A 21657-nucleotide genomic window follows, 5' to 3' on the forward strand; every position below is an offset into this window, starting at 1 on the left:
CAAAATCATTAAGGTCAATGAAAGGAAACGCAGCATCTTACCTCGGGGATACAACAGCTCTGGTCTGTACCAGACTACAGGGCACCCTTATGAGGTGCAGTTACATAGGTAACCGACCTTTCTCAATCTCACCCAACCGCATGTTGGATTTTACTGGCAGGGTGAAGAACGAAGTCAGTGTTACTGTCTAGTTTTCTTGTAAATATACCTATTTATATCGCGAAGTTGTACATAAAAGCATTATGGCGAAGGGGATAAGAGGAAGAGCTGCACAGGCGAAGAACAACGAAGAAAATGAGAAAACGCCGAAAACCGAAGACACCAAGCCTAAGGAAGAGGATGATGCAGGTGGTGCAGAGGGTGAAGAGGAAGAGGGGGAGGAGGAGGAGGTCCTCTTTCCCCAAATGGGTCCATGTTTCGGAATCAAAAACAAATTTCTGAGGATGAAAAAGATGCGAGAAGTCAAGGCTGAAAGAGTAAAGGTAAACAGCATAGCCTAACTAGAGGAGTTAGCCTACCTAGGCTAGGTAGCTACTGTAGGCTAACCTAGCATAATCATACCGGAAATTCCATATGGAAGTTGGAACTTGCCTAGGTTCGCCAATTCTATCAAGTCTAATAAAGTCTAGTACAGTGGTGCTCAAATCTCATGCGACATGATTCTTTTTGTAGGTAGTAGCATAGCCTATTGTCCAGATTCTCAGACTCAACGTGATGTTGCCAAGTAGTGTTATACTTTCTTTTTTTTTCTAATGCCATACCTACATGTCATAAATTTTTTGAATTCACAGCTAGCCCTATTTTCCTTATGGCTATATAAATATTATTCCTTTTATGCATTGGTATAATTCGTAATCTCTGTGATTTGAACTGATTTTCTTTTTTTACGCTGCTAAGTTCAAAGTGCGGTGTGATAAGGTTAGCTGTGCCATCAATGAAAGCACACTTGTTCCGATACGTAATACAAACCATCGGTCCTTTAACAATAGGAAGTAGCTAAGCGGCAGCTGGAACGGTCGTAAGCTTCGAACAAGGGGAGAACGGTAGTTAACTGCTTGTCCGACAGTCGCGCGCCGCGCGACTGGGAGGTAAACAAATCACTTTTGCTTTCGGCCGCGGGTGTGAAGGACGTGTTCGTCATCGCTCTCTGCCCGCTTCATCGTCGTATGCTTTGTTTATATTGTGTTTTCTACTAATGGTTTGTTTGACTTGAAAATGAAACTGTAAGTACACTGTTTTCATTTTCATTACTTAATTATGAACCTTGAATATGTCTCGGTGCCGAGGGCGGGCGCGCTCGCGCCGAGTCATGTATTTGGGCGAAAGGGTGTAATTGAAAAATGTAAGTACTTTTTCATTATATTTTTGCCCTGTGCGTTCGTTACCGAGAGTGTGAGTGCGCTCGGCACGAACTTTTAATTTTGTATATAGAATGCAATGAAAGTGGATTCGCAATTGCAATATTCTTTTCATTTTCATTTATTGGTTGCATGAATTTAATCTGGATCAATTTTCGTTCTTACCCGGGAATTGATCCTTACGATTTTTTTATGTGAAAATGAAATCGCAAGTGCAGTATTCTGTTTCATTTTCATATATATATGATAGCATCATATTATTGGATCAAGTTTCCGTTCTTACCCGGGAATTGATCTTTTCTCCTTTAAGTTCTATGAAGTGAATCGCAAGGGCAGTATTCTGTTTCATTTTCATATTACTTTTCACTGCTGTGCGGGGGTGGGGGAAGCGAAGGTCTGCCAGGAAGTTGGTAGCCGATTCTTCGTCTTCCTTCCTGCCCCCCGCTCAGCTTCTTCATTGTATTTTGTATGTGGGGGCTTCCTTGCGTTCGGGGTGGGGCATGTCTTCCCCCCGTGCGTGAGGGAACCCCTCTTACTAATCTATCTATGTTACCGCAGGTGCTACATCCGTGGGAGACGACCTTGAATGTAGATGTAGATCCTCACGAGGTTTGTACTCGTTGTCGGGGGCGAGAGTGCTCCCGCAACGAGCCCTGTGTAACGTGTATGCATTCGTCAGAGGCGCAGTGGGTGCTGTACGAGGACACAAGAAGTCATCGGAAGTCCAGTGACTCCTTTGGTAACGGACGTCCAGTTGTACTCGGGGTCTTCCGTCCGCTCTGGGGGGGTGGGGGGGTCCTCTCAGGCGCGAGGAAGCCCCTCTAATTAACCCGACTGTTGCTTCCGCAGGTTTTGCCATCAGCGAGGACGACCTGGGACAGGTGTGAGAGTCGCTGGGACTGCAGGGGTTGATTCAGCGGTTGGCGGGGTTCGGCAGTGGTCACTCATGATACGGTAACACTACAACAACCAAATCTCGACACCAGCATATGAGATGTCACCGCACCTGGTGTACACACCACATGTCATGTCGGTAACACCCACGGCTGCAATCCAGAACCAATTCCTGCCGTGCCAATCAGGACGGTGCCACCGCCACCTGGGTTCTTTGTATTGCCGACCCCGGACTGCCGCTGCCCAAAGAGTACCCCCCTGGACCTGCCGCCAGTGCCGAGGATGACGGTAGCTGCCGACAGGACGCCTGTCTCTCCTTGTGGTACCGGCCGTGCCTGCCGTACCTGTTGCTGTCCCAGCGCTCATTCCCTTTCAGATCAGGTGCCTGCTGCTCATTCACTTTCAGATGTTCCTGCGGTTCCTGGACCTGTTCCTGTTGTTCCTGCTGTTGGTGATGCTGTCACAGTCTCAGGTCTTTCCGGACAGGTGCAGTCGGGCCCTGTTGCTTCGGCAACTGCCCCGGCTCCCTCCTGGATGGAAGACCTGACGTCTGTCCTGCGGAGCCTGGCGAAGAAGACCTTCCCCTTCGACTTCTAAGGCCAAACAGCCGAAGAAGAAGAAGGTTGCCTCCTTCCCCCCTAAGAAGACTCCTTCGGGATCTTCTAAGGGGCCCGGCTCGCTCAGGCGAGCTGGGGAGCTCTTCTGCTGGTCCTCCTGTTCCTTCGGGAACGGGCGGGGGGCCCGTCGCTTCTTCTGCAAAGAAGAAGTCGACGGGGACCAGAGGGCACCAGCCTCGGCTGGTGCGTCCTCACCTGGTGCTAGCGGGTCTGCCGCTAAACCAGGTTCCGTCTCGGCCGCTTCTCGTTCGCGAGAAGCACCGAGTGGACGCTCTTCCAAGAAGACCGTCCAGCCAAAGTTTTGACGCCCGAGCTCGCTCGCCGTCAAGACAGCGGCGCGGAGCAGAAGACTGGCGAGAGTCGTGCACACGACTCGCGCCAGGCCAGTGGACGCTCTCGCAGCGATCAACTGGCTGCTCGGGCTAACGTGACGGTCGCTGATCAGCCACGGGTTGAGGCGAGGAAGGAGTCCCCGCGGCCGCCGGTACCAGCCACGGCTGGTACCAGCGACTCGACGCGCCGAGAGGACGCTGGCCGGTCTCGACGCGACACAGAGACCTAGCAGGTCACCCGTCCGCCGCTCCCGATGGGACCGGGCGGAGACGGTGACCAGCGGCAGCTCGCCTGACGCTAGAGATCGGTCTCGACGTTCTCAGCCGAGCCAATCGCCCCAGGCGAGCGGTAAGGCTAGGCCTGCTGCTCGACCGTCACCGCGGGTTGACGATCAGCAGCAGCCCTCCACGCACGCTGGTCCTGCCAGCGAGCGAGGGGGAGCGTCAGGTCTGCCTCTCCCATAACGGGTTGAGGCGAGGAAGGGGTCCCCGCGGCCGTCGGGGTACCAGCCACGGCTGGTACCAGCGGCTCGACGCGCCGAGAGGACGCTCGCCGGTCTCACCGTGACAGCGAGCCTAGCAGGTCACCTGACGCCGCTCCCATCGGGACCGGGCGGAGACGGTAACCAGCAAACAGCTCGCCTGACGCTAGAGATCAGCGTCGACGTTCTCAGCCCACCAGCCTCTCGCCTCAGTCGCCGAGCGGCAAGGCTAGGCATGCTGCTCGATCGCCACCGCGGGTTGACGATCAGCAGCAGCCCTCCAAGCACGCTGGTCCTGCCAGCGAGCTAGGGGGGAGCGTCAGGTTCTGCCTCTCCTGGTACCTTCAACCTCCTCGGGCTACGCCGGGAGGAGCGAGGTACCTATGAGTGATCGCGAGAGGTGCGCCGCTCGCGACCCCGCTATGACGCCGTATGGACCAGGCACGGTTCTAGGACCGACCAGGACATACGCGCAATTAGCTGGGGAGGCGACCGTCAGGGTCTGCCGCTCTTCCTCCTTCTGAAGGAGGAGTATCTAGGGATCTGTTCTTGTTGGAGGGACTGGACGGTCCTACTCCGCAAGACGCGGTTACTCCCGAGATACAGAGGAATTTGCAGAAGTCATTAAGCTGATTCGTCAGCATAATGACCCTGCGGAAGGATTGCCGCTCCCACCAGCAGAGCCCACGTCTCTGCTCGAGTCGTTTTGGGGCCGCCCGAGAGGGAACCCAAACCGACGGTGGGTCTGCCGCGATCGGAGCTTGCCGATTCTGTCTCGAACCAGTGTCTCGTCTCCGGACAAGAAGGCTCTCTCAGTTCTGGCCGGTCGATCAAGCTACTTCCACCTCCTCTACTGCGACAGCGGCGTTTTTCTACGTGTCTTCGGACACCGTATTTAAATACTCCTTCGGTCCTCCTGAGAGGTTTCGACCTCGACGAGGACTGGAATGAGTCGGAGGACGGTATCGGCTCTCTCCTGTCAGGTGTCGATCAGCCCCACCCAGACGACGTTCACAGTGGCGGCAGACCCTTACCTACAGTGAGAGTTCGTAACCCTCCGCGGGAAAACGTTTTCTCCTGACGATACGTTTTCCCAGACTCTGAGAGGCCATCGCCGCAAGGCGATGGCTGCTCCTACTCTTCTCCAACTGCTAGTTCCACTGGGAGGCAACGAGCGAGTATCCAATTCCTTCCCCATTCTCTCCTTACGGCTACGAGGGAAAGGGGAAGGATCCTACAGAGATTTCTTTGTAGGATCCCACGTTCGGACTGCGCTACCGGGGGGACCTTCGGGTCCTACCTGACGTAAGCCCCGGTCGTTGAGGAGGAATCCTGCTCCATTCTTCCTCGATTTCTACGGGAATCGATAGGAGGGACCACCAGCCGATATCGTTTGACGAATTCGGTGGGGGTGGGGTTTCGCAGACTGCTTAGAATTCCTACGGAATTTCTAGCGCATTCAGAGTGTTCGAGTTTTTACGATCTTCAAACACTTACGCGAGACCACGGTCCAAAGTGAGCGAGACGAGAATCCCCGATATGTTACACGATAATCGGGAACCTCGCCTATGCTCGAATTCCTGGAATTTCTAGCATTGTGAAGAAGACTGCTGCTGAAAGAAACTATCTCACAGTAGGCGACCAACCTGGAATAGAGGATACGGACGGGAATATCCAGTTTGGCTTGAACTATCGTCTTAGTATTCTGTTCACCATTGAAGCTTTCCTTCGAGGAAGACTTCTCCCTCACTCTCTTTGATAGAGAACGAAGGTGGTCGATCTCCAATCCTTATTTTGTTTTCTTGAAGGAAAGAATTTAGGATGGAGATCGTTGTTCAGAATCCTACAAATATACTAAGTATATTAACCTCGCGACCTGATTCTGCTAAGCAGTTGAATTGTCCAGAGGGGTAGGCGCATATCCTAGTTATTCTAACGGATTGCGACTTAGACGAGAAGTATTATAATTGAACTGCAACTCGGGGTTGCCTGCAACCTCCCAGGAGTTTTCAGTTTCAATTTTATATACTTATGGTTTTGTCACGACAACACCATTTCAACTTTTATATTTACCGAAATTCGTTTCGCCTAAATATAATTGCCCGAGCATATCTTTTATGCTCGGTAGTTCTAGCCGAACGCATTCCTTCGTGGAATAATGGATACTGGCAAACTCAGGATGACGAGTTCAGCAGGCTCAACCACTGCGTATGACTGCCTGATATAAGCAGCATCAGTATCAGCTGGGCCTCCGAGATTCACGGTCATGTATGTCTCTCTCTCCCCTGCTTGATTGACTACCGAACCGTATCTCTGCCTAACAATCATGGACTTAGGTCTCTGATTAACGGGGATTCTCGCAATAATGAAGGACCATCTACTGCGGTGACGCTAGATTCAATCGCCTTCGACATTGCGAGAATTTTCAACAGAGATATCTCTTGGACTCTTGCATCTTTCTGTTTACCGCACGGTAACAGAAGTCTGTACAAGTCTCCCGCTGCATCGCACTGCGATAATGCGAATGATTTTGCAGACATCTGAGTTTGTCTTCAAAATATCTCGTATTCGTAGGTGTACAATTGTTCATTGTTCAACCCGAATTACAAGATGTGTCAGAAGACATCGCCCTACTCTCCGACCTGACAGCTCTACCTCCAAATGTTCAGCCCATGAGAAGCAGTTCTTCAGGCGGCTTTCACCTGTGTTTTCATTACCGAAGAACGCCCCGCTTTCATTGCAACTACGACTTCTCACCGGACAGCAATGAAATAGCGGGTAGCGTTTTCAGTCATTTGTAAGCACAGGTTATGAATCTTGAGATCCTTCTCTCGATTCATATGTGAAGACGTAGGTTGCATTCAATATCTACCTTCGTCTTCAACGGTACATAGTGTTGTTTCTCCTTAGCTGAGATTCAACAAACATGAGATGTTTTACCTTCAGGGACCTAGGTCTCTAGAAGGCAATTGACTTTCGCCTGTTGGGTACATGCCTTAAGAGAATCATCACCTCGCTGTCCGGCAATGGTGACAAACAAATACATCATTGGTTTGGTCTCTCGGCATAAACCCTTTAAAGGCGAAGGTCACGTGACTTACTCGGATGCTTTGAACAACTTGCCTCCTTACCGAACGCAGTCGGTCGGCAGCTGTCAGAGCGCCCGAGTCAGTTACGAATTACGCTGTTGACTTAGTTCGGTTGTTACACAGCAACCATTACTTCGTTTTAATAGCTTGTCACAGTACCCATACCATTGACACCCACCATGGAGTGTCGGTGTCCTATCCACTACCGAGAACTTCGCTGCATGGGGATAGGAGGATGCGAGAGACTTCGTTGCTAACGGACAGACCAGTTGGGTACTGGACATCACCGAAGTAGAGAAGAGGGATAGGTCATGCGACTATTTCCTTCTTTTCCTCTGAGGAACTGCATGACTTCTCCTGCGAAGTCAGGCACAGGGGATGGGGATCCGTGACGCTCGATTTCGTACCGAACTTCGTAGCGAAGACTCAGAACCCTTCGGTCCCTGACGATTGGTTCGAGTCGTTCACAATCCCCTCCCTAATGGACTTCACCGCCTTCGATGCGAAGGAGATGCTGCCTTGTCCACAAGAACTTCTCCTTGGCGCAGGTATGAAGGCAGGGGTCTGGTCCAACCAGACCACATGCCCTTCCTTTCTACCTTCGGGATATTGCCCACAGGTCCTTGGATCTTTTTCCTTGGGACCCGTGGTGGCTGCTCAACACGTTGTGTAGCGAACCCAGACCCTCGCAGGCTGAACAGCATCGAGTCCTGGTGTGACCGTAAGAATGGATGGTGAATGAGAGTGTGACTGGCTCCTCTTCCCATCTTTTTCTTCCCCTCTACCTGTGGTTAGAGGGCCACGGTCGTCACCCTGCTGGATAAGGACAAGATGCAGGTGAGCTACTCAACAGAGCCCCATCCTATCCCTTTCACTAGGGATAGGAGCGTATATCCACCACTTCCTCCAACAAGGGGGAGGAAGTGGATGCCAGCTTGAGACAACCCATACTTTATGTTGCCTCTTGCAAACAGGAACAAGTTCTTGCTTGCTGGTACGAAGAGATACGCTTGCCTCTCTCTTAGTAGTACTCGGCCCAGAGGTCTGACCATTGATCCTGCGGTGCACACCCCGATCAATCGGACAGAGGCTTGGATCCCTCCCTCGCTCTTACGACCAGGGAGGCATTCCAGGGATGGACGAACACCAGTCTGTTCATCAAAAGACTCAGATTCCTCCCACCAAGAAGTGAGTCTTCCTATTGTTAAAGGACCGATGGTTTGTATTACGTATCGGAACAAATGACAATTTGTCGAAAATTGCATTTTTCCTAACTATACAAACCTGAGGTCCTTTACATATGAGTCCCTCCTCATGCCACCCCTCACTCTGCGTATTTTGCATGGGCCAAAAGCAAAAGTGATTTGTTTACCTCCCAGTCGCGCGGCGCGCGACTGTCGGACAAGCAGTTAACTACCGTTCTCCCCTTGTTCGAAGCTTACGACCGTTCCAGCTGCCGCTTAGCTACTTCCTATTGTTAAAGGACCTCAGGTTTGTATAGTTAGGAAAAATGCAATTTTCGACAAATTGTCATTTTACATGCTCCTCGGACTGTTCAACATAACTACGTCTGCTGCATTATGACAGTAGACCTAATAAGCTCAACAGTCATTTTCAAAGTAGGAATATGAATTAAAACAAGTTTTCTTTGAATGTTGAAGCTTTCGGCTGTGTTTAAGCTGCCTGTATGTTGCAAAGTGTTTTATAGGCCTAAATAAATAATCTAAGCCTTCTGAGATACCTATAATCTGTTATTAATGAGTTTATTTGTAGAGATTATCTGTTTTTTGACGAATACAGTAGGAGGAATATGAATTACAACCAGTTTTCTTTGAATGTTGAAGTTTCAGGCTGCGTTTAAGCGGTAATTCTTCAGAAGCAATCCGCACTGGATATTAAAATAAATAATCACCTACATGGAAAGAGCATGTGAAAAGCAATATAAAAAGTATAGTCATTATATGAGAGATTGAACGGGGTGGAATTAAATGAGCTTGATAAGTTTTTACCTCGAATTTTTCCTAAGTCGGGAGAGGTGTTTCCTCTACGGTAATGTTTACTTTTAATGAGCCCTCTAACTTACTTTCTTACGGAAACAAAAGCAGTTCCAGTTACTCATTATTGGCTGAGAGGTGTGACATCGTTATGACGTCATGGGTTTCATAACCAATTACGAACGACTTTAGTCGAAAACTAAGTTTCACTAGCATTTCAGCGGAGTAATAAAGTTAGCTGTCCAGTGTCCACTGGTATCCTTGTTTGACTGAATACTCGAAAAATGAAGCAAAAACCGGCATTTTGACTTCCTGTAGCTATGGCAGAGGTAGTGGCTGGCCCTTCTGGCATTAATTTTGACAGAGACCTTCGATTTCCTACAGATTGTTTGCAGTGCAATGTGGGTTACTGTGAATTTTATCATTATTTGTCTAGTGGTGGTGGTAAAGAAGTTGTGATTGAATATGCTCAGAGACATAATTTAATTCTTCAGCCAAAAAAACTGCGAGTGTTGTGCAGCTATTTGTCGGATCGACTACAACAGGAACGCCTTTGGGTGATATCGCACTGTAGTGACGAAAGGACGTCGGCGTAAGCGATGCGACACCCAAATCTATCTGCCACGGTAAGTAGCCTTACTGTAAACCCTGTGGGTAGCGCGCGCAGCGCAATATTACCTCTTGCCGTACATGCCGTGCTTGCCAAGAATCTTTAAATTTGCGGATAAGGCGCGAAGCGCCGTTCCGCTACGGCCTTACTGACAGCACACATAAATCGATGGTCGCCGATATGTAGTCGCTCATTACTTTGTTTGTTGTTGTTTTGGTATCGCCGCCATATTGGCTTTGGTGTTCTTCCGCCGATTTCGGTCGGCGGTCGAGTGGGACCCTGCGAATCAGTAGGTGCTCCCAATTATTATTGCTGCAAAGCACTCCTTTCTGGTTGTTTTGCGTAAGAAAATAAGTTAGAGGGCTCATTAAAAGTAAACATTACCGTAGAGGAAACACCTCTCCCGACTTAGGAAAAATTCGAGGTAAAAACTTATCAAGCTCATTTAATTCCACCCCCTTCAATCTCTCATATAATGACTATGCTTTTTATATTGCTTTTCACATGCTCTTTCCATGTAGGTGATTATTTATTTTAATATCCAGTGCGGACTGCTTCTGAAGAATTACCGTTTAAGCTGCCTATATGTTGCAAAATGATTTGTAGGCCTTAAAGAATAATCTAAGCCTTATGAGATGTTACTAATGTTTTCATTTGTAGAGATTACCTGCTCTTTGAGGAATAAAAGATGAGGATTTTGATTATATGGAGATGACTAGCCTATTAATCGAAATATCATAAGTATTAATATCAAGGCGTTTGGAACACTTGTTTTTCAACTGGTTTTAAATATAATTTTCTTAAAAGACCTTCTCCTCGCTTTTGGTGTATAATTTATTCTTTCATAAGGTAACTTGAAAAAAAAGAATGTATAGATAACCTCATTTGCTTTCTGGCCAGAAATTAATAGAGAAATGTGACTGTTAATTGTAAAGTAAAGAAATCTGACACCTAGGCCTAGGAACAATATCTTGGCTTTGACAAAAGAATAATTGCATAGGTGAATATTTGCTAGTAGGTATGCCATAATTTTTTTGATATTTAAGAATTATAAAAATTAATTATGTATGAATATCCAAATATTCCTCTAACACATATAAATTGAGTGTTTTCAAGATAATTTCATTGACGCTACTCAGTGTAGACCTTATGTTACACCGGGTGGTGGTTGTTGCACCGACACTAAGGATATGTCACACACGCTCCCCTCACACGTTGACATCGGTGGGCGCATTCTACTTTTGTATGTACATACTATTTACATTTTTTCAGCATTGAGGTGTAAAAGCAATCAAATAGGACTATTTCAAATTTTATGTTGGCTTTGGAAGCATTATTAATGCTATGACAATTTTTTTTAGTTTTTTTTATTTAACATTTGAACTGATGCTTGATGAAGACTTCATTTTGGTCAAATGCTTCAGTGATGTGTGAATGAAAGTTTTGAAAATGTTTTGAAAGAGTTTTTTTTCTGAAATATGCTACAAGTGACATTTTCTTACATTTTTGACATATATGACAGATTTCACTCTTATGAAACATATTAGAGTGGTCCCCCTGTATTCGCGGGGGATGTGTACCAGACCCCCCCCCCACGAATAGTTAGAATCCGCGAATGTTTGGAACTCCTATAAAAACGCTAAAAACAGCCTATTTTGTTAGTTAAAACTTAAGAAAAACCACTAAAAATTTTCATACTTGGTTTTTTTAATAGTTTTATCACAAAAAGTACATTTTATGATGAAATTGATAACAAAAACCAGGAATTTGTGGATATTTCTCATAGAAAAATACCGCGAATGCGCGAATTTTCTGTAAATAATGCAGGGAAACGTTCCCGAGAGAAATCCGCGAATGTGTGAGTCCGCGAATCCGGAGAACGCGAATACGGGGGGTCCACTGTATGTCCATATTGTATGCGATAGTCGCGTTTCCGCATTTAAATAATAGATAAGTATGGAGCATGCTAGGTTGCCAGTAAGTGAATTTTGAACGAAATCCTATGGAGTCATGTCGCATGAGATTAAGCATCACTGTACATAAGCTTCCCCAAGCATTTAGGAAAATTTTTATAAATTTTGTAGGAATCAAATTCTGATTTGCCAGTACTGGCCTAGCTTCTGGTGAGAATTAGAATGGCGAGGGCAATTGTCTAGGTACTATGTTATTTTCATGTTTAGCTAATCTAGTCCAATAGCATAATGTGCATCTAAATTCTTACTAAATTAATAAAAAAAAAACTACAATACCTAGCTAGCCTAGGTAGTAGATACGATATTTCTTTTTAAGCATTCTGCATCGTTCGTCCCCACAAATATGAAACTCACCAGGAATTGGGACATCAAATGTATTTCATTGTGTTTAGTATGAGCCCCTGGGGGTTAATTGCAATGGTCCGAATAAATATTACTTAAAATTCTTGTTCAGGAGGTAAAACTGCAAAGAAAAACCGCAACTGCCATAGTCTAGGCCGCGGCGGAATAGCTAGTAATATAGATCTACCGTAGATTCACATCAACCGTGCATCTGATGTCTAAGCCAGTCCCTTACGACACTCCTGATTGGCTGTTGATAAGCCAATCCCAGGGCTGGAAACTCTTTCTCGAGAGTTCACATACCTACCTATGGGCAGGATGCATATTCCACCTCTCCTGAGGGATACATCTTTCAAAAATACCCCTCAGGAGAGGTGGAACATAGCTACGCGTACCTACATCCTGCCTATGTGAACTCTCTCGAGAGACTGGGGTTTCCAGACTTTTGATTGGCTTATCAACAGCAAACCATAGGATAGAGTTCAAAGGTTAATTCTAAGTTATTCACAGCCGACCCCCAAAAACTAACGCTAAATTGTTAATAGCTAAGCAACCAAAATACTATAGGAAATTGCAATTTCTCACTAATACCCACTGTCTCTATTACTTTGATTAACCAATAAATATAATTCAGTTGAGAACATTTGTTGTTGACAGCAATTCATAAGAAAGCTAAAATTGACCAAAGAAGTCTAAATTGACCTCAAAAATAAATTTTTTGGCCATTAAAGTTTATTTTCAGTCATTTGTACTTTGAAGTATCAATTAGCTATATACATATATGCTATGTTTTCATGTGAATTGATGATCATCTTGGTTTTGGATGAACAGATGGTGTCATCTTTGATATGATGGTTTACAATTCAATTCAAATTACTATAGCTAGCCTATAGTATGTAGTTAAAAGTACTTACATGACCTCCAACATTAGATGCTAAGAGCCTTGTATGAAATTCCACGATCATATTTTCTTTTACCTTCAACTTTTTTTTTTTTTCCCCAAGGGCTGGTACTAAATATGGTACCCATTTTGCACTTAAACTGGTAGTTATCGAAACAGAGGGGTGCTGTACAGTCATCAGTTGTATCCTTCTAGGTCCTAGGTAAAAAAATTTAGCCAAGGCATAGCCTATTCATGAACTTGAGCAATAGATAGAGGAAAAATGGGCTACATGGTGTTATAGGTACCTATGCTTACACGTTGAGTATGAAGCCTAAAGTATATCTCAGTTTCAGAGTTAACTTTTTTTTGTTAACTGATACCAGAGCAGTTAGTTTAATCAAGCCAAGAATGGTAGACTAGGCTCTAAATTTAAAACCTAAATATGTATTAGTAAAGATTACTTATAAATTATTACAGTCTTGGACAGCTTTCAAATCTCATTTTTTGTGGGAATTTGTCATCAGTTAATATTTTTAGGCTGATGATACTAGATATTCTCTAGTTAGTAATATTTCCTAACAGATGCCAGGTAGACTTAGCTTAATAACTCATCAGTCATTACATTAAAATCAGCCCCCGTGAACTGCATTCTTTAAGGTTCTGTGCAGTGCCCCTTCAGCCCCCTTTCCTTCCTTTTACCATACCTCCATTCATATTCTCATCCATCCAATGAGTGACCTCATAAGGTCCCAGTGTTTAGCCTTTGGCTTAAGTTTTATATGACAATTCCAATTTACACCAGTGCCAGTCAATCTAATGTAGGAAGTGACCTTGTCCTCACAGCTATATCCAGGTTATCCTTCAATCTATTTTTTCCTTCTAACAGGTCTTCTTCCCTTTGATTTTATTAATCCAGTGTTGGTTGTTTGACTGAATTTTTTTTTTTTCCAGGCAAATATTGAAAGAGCAAAAGAAAGAGTCAGAGCAAGAAAGGCTTGGAAAAAAGCTGGTAATAAAGGCAAACCTCCAGTTGTGAAGAAAGAACCCACAAAACTTCCTCATACCATTGAGAGCTTGCGAGAACCAGATGTCACTTATGTGGACAGCGGTGATCAAGAAATAGAATTGGATGAGGCCACAGATAAATATGCAAGTTATTATGCTAAAACCTATGAACCAAAAGTTCTTTTAACCAGCAGTGTCAATGCACATCAAGTAGGTAACATATTGTTATTTTTTTATATGGTAAACTAATATAGATCTTTGAACTGTTTAATACAGGCAGTCCCCGGGTTGTGACAGGGGTTCCGTTCTTGAGACGTACCGTAAGCCGGAACATCGTAAAAAATCCAAAGAAAACCTTACTTTTAATGCTTTGGGTGCATTCAAAACTATGTAAACTGCATTCTTATTGCATTTTTCATAAAAAAAAACTTCTAATATTGATTATTTTGCATTTTTGATGTTATATTTCTTCTGCCAGATCAGTGTTGTAGGCGCCGTAACCCTGCAAATAATTTCTGATGAATATAATTGAAAAGTGCCTTAACCTCAGAACGTCATAAACGGAACCCGTCATATCCCGGGGACTGCCTGTAGTTGTATTAAGTTTTCTAGGAACATTTTTAAGAATGGTTTTAGTGTTTAGTTTTTACTTAAAGTGTCACATTTGTATACTTTAGTTTTTACTTTAATGTATCATTTTATACTGTTTTTTAATTATTATATACTAATATTCACATTAATAAAATAATTATTTACTTTGGTAACATACTTTTGGAAGACTGCTTTTCACTGTTGAATTTATTGGTTTCTAAATGGATATTTTGGCTGTTGAATATACAGGTCTAATTACTATTTTAAATTTCCAGAGAACACAGGACTTTATAAAAGAATTACGCAGGTTAATACCAGGCTCAGTTCGAAAGTTTCGACGTAAATCATCCATAAAGAAAATGGTTTCAGGAGCCAAAGCAAATGAGTTTACCGATATAATTGTTTTAAACGAAGACAAGAGACGTCCAAGTAAGTTTACATTAAAGTTCAATTGATTTCTCTTAGTAATTAGTTATCATAGACATGGGTAATTAGTTATCATAGACAATAAGATCTCATAAAGTATTGCTGTAGAATGTGTCATGATACTATTTTGTTTTTACAAGAATACAGACCTTTTCTTGTACTTTATGCAGTATGTAGTTCTTGTTCTTACTTCTTTTGCCAGTGTCATGTCAACATGGTGTTCCGACGGCTAAGGAACTTTTAACCCAGGGTGCTCGAGCAGTTGGATATTGTGTTTTGTTGTCTTGTGTATTTATATGGTATTTGGTTTGGTGTATTTGTTGTAGTATGGAGATTCTGTGGCAAGATTATGTGGCCACAATTTGTCTTTGGTCTTATGTCACCATCCAGACTTTTTTGTCCCAGGAAGTTTCCCTGCAGGGGGTGTGGAGATTTCTCACCTGCCCAATGGTTGAAGCACTTACGTAATCAGAAGGCCAAAGAAACTTGAAGCATTGCCAGAAAGTAATAAGCTTCCTTCACTTCTATATAATTTTTTGGCATTATCACTACATCTCTACTGCAACTCCAGTTTTCTGCTTTAGAACTACAGTACTCATTGTGCTCCACTTGCAGCAAATGATCCCCTTCTCCATTTGTGATGAGGCCTCACCATTGCCAGTGGACATCCTTCATGCTTTCATCAACCAGATACCAGCACCTAATACTACTGCTGTTTGTGGCCTTTTCTCAAAGCAATTGCAACTGGTAGCATTCTCTCACTGCAGAAGTCTTCTTGCTCCTTTTGCAGAATAAGGCATTGGTATTGGTTGAAAAAAGGGTGACTGACATTCAGGATATCTTATTTCTGAGGTCAGTTTCCCTTAATACTACATGAAGGTTTTGTGGAAGGATCCTCAGGCATCTCAGCCAAGCCTTCAGTGTCATTGGGGTTAGGAAACATTCAGACCCTATCCAATCTAGTCAAGAGCCCAACTTACTTTCTTCTGTGGAAAGGGCCAGAAGTCAGGTGAGGGAGCCCAACTTACTTTCTTCTGTGGAAAGGGCCTGAAGTCAGGTGAGGGAAGGGAATGGGACACTGTGGTGGGAAGTTACCCTCTTGCTGACAGGAATTGGAAGATGCCTGTCATCCATGATTAGGAGCTAAGCCTTTTGTAGTCTTGGCTCTTTGAAAATGATTGTAGGCTACCCATCAAAGAATTTCCTTCCACAGTAATGCCTTTAATGATCTCATTTTAGGTTTATCCTCCAGAATTGTTCTTAGGGCTGGTGAGGGTCATGTTAGAGAAAGGTGTGCTAGAAGTCTTAGATGACCACTTCTGGTTTCTTTAGTTGGCTTTCCTGGTGGAACAGGCAACCAGAGGCTGGAGACTGGTCAACAGACTTGGTTCAGAATGGAAACACTTAGTTGTGTTAGTCTTGTGACTTGGTATGCATACATCCAGGAAGCACCTGGACATTTTGTTAGATGCAGTGGCAGCAAGTCTATCCCATCCAGTATGCTGGAGGAACAATAACAGCTTGGTCATGGTAGAAACAGCCAGCTCATTGTTAAAAATTATTGTTGAGATTTTTGAGAAAATGCTGCATAACATATTGTATAGTATGTAATAACATCAATAGATACCAATGTGTATGATGTTTAGTGTACCAATGCTGAAGTTACATCATCTTTCAGCACTTTAGGTGTTTCAGTACCATGCTCGATGTGATTCTTCACCTAATCATTTTATAAAGATGCATAGTCACAAAATTATTCCTTAAATAAGGTATATCTTAATCAAGAAGAAACAGTGTGCGGCATTCCCATTAAAGTTTAGAATGGCAATTCTGCAGTCTGGTAAAACTTATTAATAATCCACAGATGTTTGTTGCTTTCAAGCACTGATTTATAATAACCACCATGACAAATGAAATTGGATTTTATCAATCGAAGTTTATACTGTCAAATGTAACAAACCTTCATTATGTCCTTCACTCTTAAAATTGCCATTTGTGTTCCAGCTATGAATAGGGCATAACATATTGACATTGTATAAATAAAAGAAATGATTAAGTAGTCAGTATTAGCTCCTTGTTATAAACTTAAATTACCCAAAATTTATTGAACTGAAATACAGTACGGTCCCCAAATATGCGAGAATTTGGTCGATCCACAGCCTCGCAGAATTGGAAGTTCGCAGATTTTGAAACACATACCTTATGGGAATAATTCCATTAGGGCCAAGGCAAACGGCAACTTACCCAGTCAAACTTTTTTTATACTACCAATTTTCAATACTTTCTATGTACTATACGTACTGTAATTTTTATACATTCAACTTACCTGTCAGATATATACTTAGCTATTAGACTCCGTCGCCCGACAGAATTTCGAATTTCGCGCACACGCTACAGGTAGGTCAGGTGATCTACCGCTAGGTGGCAGGAATAGGAACCATTCCCGTTTTCTATCAGATTTTCTCTGTTGGCGCTACTGGCAACAACGTTGTTGGTTTCTCCGGCTGGATTTCGTTTTTTGCATCGCAATTGATCTTCGTTTTGGACCTTTTGGTGACATATTTGGATCGTTGTACTGGCATACGCTTTTGTGGACCGTTGTTTGGGTTTGGATTGGATTTTTCTTCATGATGTCTGATTCTGGAAGTGTTGTGAGAATGTGTGTGAATGAGGGTTGCAAGGTGAGAATGCCAAAAGCCTCGGTTGATCCTCACACTGTGTGTAAAGTGTGTAGAAAGTATGAATGTTCTTTCGATAACACTTGTCACGAATGCAAGAGTTTGAGTGCTGAAGGGTGGAAGTCTCTAACTTCTTATTTGAAGAAGTTAGAAAGAGACCGGTTGAGGAAGTCTTCTTCCAAAACCATGCCTAGCTCTCTTTCTAGTGATGCGGTAAGTAATTTTGTACCCTCTTCTTCTATGATGAATGCTCCTTCTAATATTTCAGTAGCTTCACGGAATGCAGATCCTACGGATTCTGCATCAGAAATTGCAAATCTTAAAGCCGCCCTTAAGAAGATGGAACTTAAAATGGCGGCTATAGAAGGTAAACATAGTGAGTCAAATAGTGCTGTGGATAGTGATTTGAGTGTCCCCAGTGTAGTGGAGGGGGCGTCTGATCGGCTCCACAACGCTCCCAGGCCTAGACCTCTTTCAAGCTCCCAAGCCCAGAGGAGAAGGAATGTCAAAAGCCGTACGGAGGTTGTGAAGAATCCCCACCAGTCAGACGTCTCCTCGGCAGATTCTGTAACACCTCAGACTGCCAGAGATCGCTACAGGAAAAGCGTTCTCCGTGAGTGTTTCTCTTCATCGGAAAATTCGTCTCCCAAGAGAGGATGGAGATCTGCTGACCTTTCCCGTCCCCCTGAAGAGGAGCTGGAAAGAAACTCGATTAAACTCGAGTCCTGAACAGTTTCCGGAGGAATTGTCATCGGAGAATAAGAAAGCAAAAAGTCTGTTGCTTTCTCCTGCGGATTCGTGGGAACCTGAGAAAGACCGTTCTCCTTCCCCTCCTTTAAACCCAAATAAAGAAACCACAAGAATCTTTAGAAATATGCAGGATTCAATCGCTTCTCTCGTCGGAGTCCTATCTAGAGATCCTCTCAGAAGAAAGGATTCGTTTCTTCCAGTGAAGAAATCTAGAACTCCTTTACACAAGATTCCTCGGAAAGAAGTTTCTTCATCAGACAATGATTCTTCAGTCTCGTCAATCTTCCATAAACCTGCCAAGATTCGTACTCAAGTTAGGAGTGAGGCTGGCGAGGCGCCAGCCAGGCGCAAAACGCCAACCAGGCGTGAGGCGCAAGCCAGGCACGAAACTTCAGATGAGTGAAGATTCTTTCAGGCGTAAAGAGGTTACCGAGGCGCCAGCCAGACGCGAGGAGCCCACCAGGCACGAGGCGCCAGATAAGCGCGAAGAGCTATCAAAGCAAGAAGCGCCAGCCAGGCGTGAGGCGCCTGATAAGCGCTCAGAACCAGGAATAAGCAAAGCTCCATCTAGGCGCGAGGCGCCAGCCAGGCGCAGAACGTCAGCTAATAGTGATTCTTCTTTTGGGAGTAGATCTCCTTCCAAGATTAACACTAGTAGAATATGTCGAACTCCAGATAAAGTGATTGGACCTTCGAAAGTGACAGTTTCCACTTCGACCTCTCAGAAGAAATCAGTAGAAATGCAAGAGAAGACTTCTAGGTCTGACAGTCACTCTCCTGCCAGGAGTATTTCTCCCCGGGAAACAAGATCCCCGGATAGAGAGTCTTCCAAAAGAACTCGTTCCCCTACTAATTTGGAATTGGAGGAGGTGTCGGAAGAGGAGATTTCGACCAGTGAAGGCCTTTCCAATTATAAGGTGCTAGCTTCACTTCTCCTGCAAGAGTTCGGAGATTCGTTAAGCCCTGCAGCTCCTCCTCCTCCTAGATCACTATTTTCTAGTACCAAAACACCGAAGTCCTCTTCATTTTTAAAGATGAAACCAGCAATATCCATGAAGAAGGCTCTTCAGTCATTGAATGCATGGATGAGCTCTAAGAAAGAAGCTTTGAAAACGGTTTATTGCTCTCCCCCCTGCAAACTGGGAGGTAGGAGAGGCATTTGGTACAGAATGGAGGAAGCTATGGGACTTATGCTCCCTTCATCTGCAGAAGCTGATTTTTCAAGCCTGGTAGAGGCTTCTAGAAGACATTCTCTTAACTCGCCTAAAGCATATTGGAGCATGTCCGAGTTAGATCAGCACCTTAAGGGTCTTTTCATGTCTTGGAAGTTTTCAATTTCCTGGATTGGTCCCTTGCGGTGCTGGCTAAAAAGACCAAAGATCCAGATTTTCTGGATCCCGAAGTGTTGCATAGTATCTTATCCTGCATGGATAAGGCAGTACAAGATGGTTCGGGAGAGCTGACATCCCTCTTTGGGTCAGGAATAGTAAAGAAGAGATCTCTGTTTGGATCTTTCCTGACAAAAGCGGTTTCTCCTTCCCAGAGGTCAGCGCTCCTGTACTCTCCTCTGTCGGATCATCTGTTCCCTTCTCAGTTGGTGAAGGACATCTCACGGTCACTATCTGAGAAGGCAACGCAGGATCTTTTGGTACAATCTACCAAAAAGACTAGACCAGCAGTACCTGTTGCAAAGAAGACAGCTCGTACTCCTATTGTGCCCTTTCGTGGAGGCGCCTCCTCTCGACCACCAACGAAAAGAAAGGCTTCCGACAAGCGAGGAAGGTCCTCCTTCCGACCTTTTAAGAAGTCGAAGTAGCAACTACGTCCTCCAAACATCTGTAGGTGCCAGACTCCTAAAGTTTGTAGGAGCCTGGGCCTCGAGGGAAGCCGACCCTTGGACTTTGTTCTGGAGGAGGGATACCTCATACCCTTTCTAGACAGACCACCTTTGTCAACATCTCCGAAGGAATTGTCGGTGAAGTACAAGGACCCTGTTCTGAGGGAGACACTTCTTCAGATGGTTACAACGATGAGGAACAAGGAAGCAATAGAAGAGGTACAGGATCCATACTCCCCGGGGTTTTACAACCGCCTTTTCTTAGTACCGAAAGCGTCGGGGGGAGGGAGACCTGTCCTAGATGTGAGCAATACGTGGAGAAGAAGAAATTCTCCATGGAGACGTCTGCCTCGGTGCTTTCAGCCCTGCGTCCGGGAGACTGGATGGTCTCTTTGGACCTTCAGGATGCTTACTTTCATGTTCCAATTCACCCATCGTCGAGGAAGTATCTCAGACTTATGACACAAGGAAAGATCTACCAGTTCAGGGCCTTGTGCTTCGGCCTCTCCACGGCTCCTCAGGTATTTACGTACCTGATGAGGAATGTAGCCAGATGGCTGCATCTGGAAGGCGTAAACATCTCTCTGTATCTCGACGATTGGCTGATCCGAGCCAAGTCGGAGAAACAATGTTTGGAGGATCTGCAAGCAACATTGAAACTGACGCAATCTCTAGGATTACTCGTGAACCTTGAGAAATCTCAGATGATCCCCAGTCAGAACTTAGTTTATTTGGGGATTCGGATGGATTCTCGGGGTTTTCAGGAAAGATTGGTTCGAGGAATTCAGAAAGTCGCGAACTTCTTAAGGAAAGAACGAAGTTCAGCGAGGGAATGGTTAAGCCTTCTGGGGACTCTTTCCTCCCTAGAACAGTTCGTTTCCCTAGGAAGACTTCACCTACGCCCGCTTCAATTCTTCTTAAGAAGAACGTGGAATTGGAAAGAGGGGCAACTTTCAGACACTTTCGTGATTCCCTTAGAAGTGAAGAATCACCTAAAGTGGTGGCTGGACCCTCTGGAAAAGAACGAGGGCATGTCTCTAGAGGTTCGGAACCCAGACCAAATCTTATTCTCAGACACATCAGAGATGGGATGGGGAGCGACTCTAGGAGTAAGAGAAGTGTCAGGCCGATGGAAGAAGGAACGGGAAGCCTGGCATATAAACGCTAAGGAACTATACGCAGTATTCCTGGCACTGAAGTTCTTCGAACTGGAGGTCAAAGATCAGGTGATACAAGTCAACGCAGACAATACCATGGCGTTGGCCTATATCAGAAAGCAGGGGGGGACTCACTCGTTTTCCCTTTACGAGATAACGAGGGATCTGTTATCATGGGCAAAAGAGAGAAACATTACCCTCCTAACGAGATTCGTAAAAGGAGAGAAAAATGTGAGGGCGGACAGACTCAGCAGGACAAACCAAGTTCTCCCCACAGAGTGGACTCTCCACGATCAAGTGTGTCAGAGCCTGTGGTCCTTATGGGGCAGGCCACAGATAGATCTATTTGCAACATTCCTATCCAGGAGGATAGAGAACCTCTGCTCCTCAGTGGAAGACCCGAGAGCGATAGCGGTGGATACCATGCTGCTGAATTGGTCAGGCCTAGATGCCTACACCTTTCCCCCATTCAAGCTGCTAGGAGTAGTAATGAAAAAGTTTGTAGCATCAAAAGGGACAAGACTAACCCTCAAGATTGGTTCACAGAGGTACAGGAATGGACAGTGGACTTCCCCAGATCACTTCCAAACAGGATAGATCTTCTCAAACAACCCCACTTCGAGAGGTACCATCAAAACC

The 21657-nt window shown here is 44.8% G+C and overlaps 1 protein-coding gene across 2 annotated transcripts in view; it reads left to right on the forward strand.

Annotated features, from left to right (window-relative positions):
- The first annotated feature begins 99 nt into the window (after positions 1-99).
- LOC135208603 (probable ribosome production factor 1) overlaps positions 100-21657 on the forward strand; it is a 28940-nt gene continuing 7382 nt past the window's right edge. Inside the window, exons 1-3 of one of the 2 annotated variants that reach the window (XM_064240966.1) lie at positions 100-482; positions 13526-13789; positions 14446-14599. In XM_064240966.1, coding sequence (XP_064097036.1) covers positions 243-482; positions 13526-13789; positions 14446-14599 — 658 coding nt within the window. In that variant the 5' untranslated portion in view covers positions 100-242. Of the gene's footprint in view, positions 483-8807; positions 9393-13525; positions 13790-14445; positions 14600-21657 lie in introns of those variants that run through there. The other variant, XM_064240967.1, reaches the window with a different exon arrangement.

The sequence above is a fragment of the Macrobrachium nipponense genome, chromosome 35 (assembly GCF_015104395.2).
Source record: "Macrobrachium nipponense isolate FS-2020 chromosome 35, ASM1510439v2, whole genome shotgun sequence".
Taxonomy (NCBI): domain Eukaryota; kingdom Metazoa; phylum Arthropoda; class Malacostraca; order Decapoda; family Palaemonidae; genus Macrobrachium; species Macrobrachium nipponense.